Here is a 4,769-nt window from a genome sequence, read left to right as displayed (position 1 = left end):
CGTGTCACGACACTGTTCACCGTGGCGCGGCAGGAATTGTCGTGACACGGTGCTCAGTTCCAGGTCTTTTTTGTGAGATTTTCCAGATTTTAGTCGATTTAAGGTTCGTACTAATTACTATGTGGAAATAAAAACCCTCGGCCATGGGTTAAACAAAAAGAGTAAACACATGAGGGTTAGCACCAAACAAACCATGTAGCATTTAGTCACGATGATGTAAAAAAAGTTCGCAACCTAGGGTCAAGATCTATGTTCAACTATTGGTCAAGCTTTGGGTGTCAAAAGGGTACCATGGTTAAGAGTTTGGACGCGTTATCAAGGAAGCCTCCCTTGAGGGTGTATGCCAACAGGCGGCTCCGCGAGTTCGTGATGAAATCAAACTCAATTTCATGGTTTGGGTGGATTTAATAACTTGGATGAACCCTTATTGCCATGAGCGTTTTTGGGTTGATAGAGCTTAAATCCCCCGGGGCTAAGACGTATGTAGAACACGCACGTTTTTTCAGAAAAATCGAAGGAAGTTGACTGTGAGAAGAGAAAACAAGCCACCAGACTGATTTTAGGACTGCCGTGACACGACAGAGATTTCCGTGCCATGGTACTGCACACCGGCAGATGGTGTACTGCACCGTGACACGGAAAATTCTGCCGTGGCACGACAGTTAGAAAATCAGACTAGTGCCCTATTTTCCTTCGTACGCAATCAAGTTATTCAATTTTCCCTACGGGACAAACCTAAACACGACGTTAAAACGTCTATGCTTATGCAAAAAATGCCAAATTAATCACAAGAATATTTTTCAAGAATCTGTCAAGTCTCATCTACTCATCATAATTAAATACCGATCACTCAAATCGATAAATAACCAAGAATCCTCCCCAGTGGAGTCGCCAAATTGTAGGCGTCGTTTGAAGTGCACCTACGTTAAAGCATGTGTGAATATGCTTGGCACTCATAGGAAGTGGGAATTGACATAATACGATTAGGGACAAGGAAAGTAGGGAGCCGCCAACTAGTTTTTAAGGAACTTGTAAACCGTTCACAGAACATAAAAGGCAACCACGATAAAGGGACAACGAAAGGCAACAACGATTGACCCGTGAAGGTTACACCCCATTCATAATCCATGAGATTACTAACTCCATATGGTTCGGAACCACGAAAGGAGGATCGGGGATGATGGTACAAAGTGAGTCATGGAGTCACATTCACCCGTATTGGCCTCTAATCGATTCTTATAGTGAAAAGTGATTCCTGCGATTTCAAAGGCATACAAACAGAGATTCAATTCGCTCCAAACTATTATTAAGCTAAATTGGTTTAATATTAATGTAACACATAATTCTAAAATATTGTGATAACTTGAATTAATAACAAGATTAAAAAGGAACCTAAACCGGTTGTTCAAATTATCTTATTAGGCGTGATTTTCAATTACATATTCCCTTTAACATCCAATATGGTGATCATAAATATAATAGAATAACATCAATATTGGAAGCAATTTAACAATAATTCCAACAATATAAAATTGTTAGAAAAATAATAGAAATAAAAGGAACATAATTCTTACTTTGATTCTGTTTGCTTGTAACTACAAAATAATAAACGAGTTAGTAACTTCAAGAAAATAATAATAAAACAATAATTAAATTAAATAAAGTAGAGTTGATTTGGGGCCAAACCCTCAAACAGTTCTACCTTTCACGCCTTGTCTTAAGGATAGAACCACGAGTAAAGTACGGACTCCTTTGAGTGCTTGAAGAAGGAATTTTGAAAGAAGAAGGGTAGGCTAGTGTTTAGGCTAGAGCATAGAAGAGAGAAAAATAGAGAATTAATTGATGCCCCGTATATCAGAAATGAGGGGGTATTTATAGAAAAAATGTGTTGAGGGAACAAACAGAACCCTAAAATGATAAAAACCCTAAAAAAGTATACCGTGACACGGAAAAGTGTATCGTGACACGAGAAATCCCACCGTCAAACGGGAAACATTCCCGTGACACGATATACTTTTGTGTGACGCGGGAAATATTTAGTGAACGGGGGGAGAAAACGCGTTAAGTGTTTATGCGGAAAGGACACGGAAACCCTTGTGTCACAGCAGGTGTCCCGTGTCACGGGGAACCCCACCTTCATACGGGAAAGTTTCCTGTGACACGGTGGACTGTTGCCGTGACGCGGGAGTTTTCAGTCCGCTTTTCTGTCTAAATTCATTTTTAACCCTAATTTCGTTCAGCATTTTAAGTGCCGATTGATAATTTTGGGCCATTTCTGTTTTTATTATTATTTGGGCTAAAATAAGAAAATAAATAAAATAAAATAAAATAAATAAAAAGTTTCGGCCAAAATAAATAATAAAACAATAAAATAAAATGAAAAGGTTTGGTCTAAAATTAAAAACTATGTTTTGACTAAACATCAAGACTGATCCATGGACTATTCAAAAATTGAATTTAATTAAACACGATTTTTTAAGCACTCTCCGGGATTAAATACTGAACCAGACCAATAGTGGCGGTGAAAGGTTGTACATCATCGGGTTTGATTTTGGGAGACATTTTTAGGTGTATACAACTACTTAATCTTATATGGCTTACGACCAAAGAATATCATGCTTTAGGTGGGATGTTGAACATGACTATTAATTTATATTTCTCTTGTATTGATTTGATTTATTCTAAAATATAAAAAGAATAAGTTATTTGATTTTTTGTAGAAATGGATACCAGTTGGATTGATTTGTGCAATGGGGAACCTGAATATTACAAAGGTTGCATGGAATTTATTAAACTTGCTAAGAAGACTCTTATATATGGGAAAACTAAATGCCCATGTAATAAATGCAAAGTAAATAAATGGTTATCTGTAGAAGTAAAAGGACATATTTTGTGTAATGGCTTTTTTAAGAAGTATCAAAAATGGGTTTTTCATTGTGGTCTTGATGAAGGGAACAATACCTTAGAAACCCTTATTAATGAAAAGGTAGTAGGGCGAGATGATATGGGTGGTTTATTAAGAGAAGCATTTAATTCTGACATTCCACACTCTCTTTTTGAATCCCATAACATGCACGAAGAGGAGACTTCATATGATATGCATGAAGTGGGTAGTTCATATGATATGCATAAAGAGTTTGATTTTCATTGTGATGTAGATGATGTAAATCCATCTACTTACTCTAGTGAAGAGGATCTCAAGTATAAAAGACTAATGGAACTTCTTATGAGGGTTTATATGAGGGGTGTACTACTTTTTCAAAGTTATCATTTCTTTTGCACTTGTTTCACCTTAAGTGTATGTTCCATTGGTCTCCTGAGTCATTCACTAAATTGCTTGAACTTTTAGTTTATGCATTTCCTCAAATTAACAAGTTTCCATCGTCTTACTATGAGGGCATGAAGATAATTAAGGACTTGGGATTAGGGTATGAGAAAATTGATGCATGTCCAAATGATTACATGTTATATTGGGGCGAATTCGCTGAAAAAAGTGAGTGTCATGTTTGTCATACATCAAGGTGGAAAACTGTGAAAGAGAAGGAAGGCCATACAAGTGAGAAAGGTAAAGAATCGTGTAAAAAGGGTGAGTCAGCTAAAGTATTGCGATATTTTCCTCTTATCCCTAGATTAAAAGACTTTATATGTCATCTAAAACAACAAAGGATATGAGGTGGCATTTTGGTCGAAAGGACGATAAGGTTTTAAGGCACCCAGCAGATGGTGAACTTTGGAAAATTTTTTATGAAAGATATCAAGAATTTGCTGCTGATCCTCGTAGTGTTAGGTTAGGTCTAGCAAGTGATGGTTTCAATCCATATCGTCTTATGAATACTAATTATAGTACTTGGCCCGTGGTTTTAATTCCTTATAATTTACCACCATGGCTTTGTATGAAGCCATCATCATTTATTTTGTCCTTGATTGTTCCCGGTAAATATAGTCCAGGCATTGATATTGATGTGTATTTGTAACCATTAATCCATGAGTTAAAGTTGTTGTGGAATGGTGTTGATGCCTTTGATGCATATAGTGGGGAAAGCTTTAAAATGCGAGCAGCCTTACGCTCCACTATAAATGACTTTCTTGCATACGCTATGTTGTCTGGTTGGAGTACCAGAGGCTATAAAGCTTGTCCTTCTTGTGCTCATTCCACTAACTCATATAATTTTGGTGGTAAAATTTGCTACATTGGACATCGAAAATGGTTGCCACTTGATCATCCTTATCATTCCCAAGCCCATTTATTTGATGGGACAGTGGAATACGATGTTGCTCCAGTTCCTACAAGTGGGAAAGACATTTTGAAAGAACAATACAGGATTATATATGTCTATGGAAAGTAAAAAAAAACCCTCCAATGAAAGAGAGAGAAAGAAAAGTGGGACATCAACTAATAAATTTGATGATGACCATGATGAGAAAGATTCTAATAATCTTCTTTGGAAAAAGAAAAGTACGTTTTTTGACTTGGAATATTGGGAACACAATATTTTAAGACATAATTTAGATTTTATGCACATTAAAAAGAACATTTGTGACAATTTGTTAGGAACTTTTTTAGATATGGACAAGACTAGAGATGATGAGAGTGCAAGAGAAGCCCTTAAAAAGTTGAACGTAAAATCTCATCTTTGGATTGATTCAAGTCGAGGAAATTATATGCCTCCTGCTTCATACACCATGTCTACAGAAGAAAAAGAACGGTTTTTAAAAGTCTTACAAAAGCTTAGAGTTCCAGATGGATATGGATCTAATTTGCAAAGATG

At 36.4% G+C, this 4,769-nt stretch overlaps 1 protein-coding gene across 1 annotated transcript; it reads left to right on the top strand.

The window, feature by feature from the left end:
* The first annotated feature begins 2,722 nt into the window (after positions 1–2,722).
* On the top strand, positions 2,723–4,346 carry LOC145632762 (uncharacterized). The gene is made up of 3 exons (XM_081685101.1): positions 2,723–3,263; positions 3,350–3,600; positions 3,996–4,346. The coding sequence occupies exons 1-3, from the start codon at positions 2,723–2,725 to the stop codon at positions 4,344–4,346; spliced, it is 1,143 nt and encodes a 380-aa protein (XP_081541227.1).
* Positions 4,347–4,769: the final 423 nt, after the last annotated feature.

This window comes from Chenopodium album, chromosome 5 (assembly GCF_948465745.1).
Source record: "Chenopodium album chromosome 5, dcCheAlbu1.1, whole genome shotgun sequence".
Taxonomy (NCBI): domain Eukaryota; kingdom Viridiplantae; phylum Streptophyta; class Magnoliopsida; order Caryophyllales; family Amaranthaceae; genus Chenopodium; species Chenopodium album.
The sequence above is the reverse complement of the archived record's forward strand: the minus strand, read 5'-3'. Positions and strand labels throughout refer to the sequence as shown.

Excerpts from the sequence above, each read along its gene's own strand:
- LOC145632762 (XM_081685101.1), top strand. The coding sequence starts at position 2,723 with ATGGATACCAGTTGGATTGATTTGTGCAATGGGGAACCTGAATATTAC. Across the intron at positions 3,264-3,349 it reads GGGTGTACTACTTTTTCAAA|TTTATGCATTTCCTCAAATT; the intron begins GTTATCATTTCT and ends TTGAACTTTTAG. Across the intron at positions 3,601-3,995 it reads AAAAGGGTGAGTCAGCTAAA|TTGTTGTGGAATGGTGTTGA; the intron begins GTATTGCGATAT and ends CATGAGTTAAAG.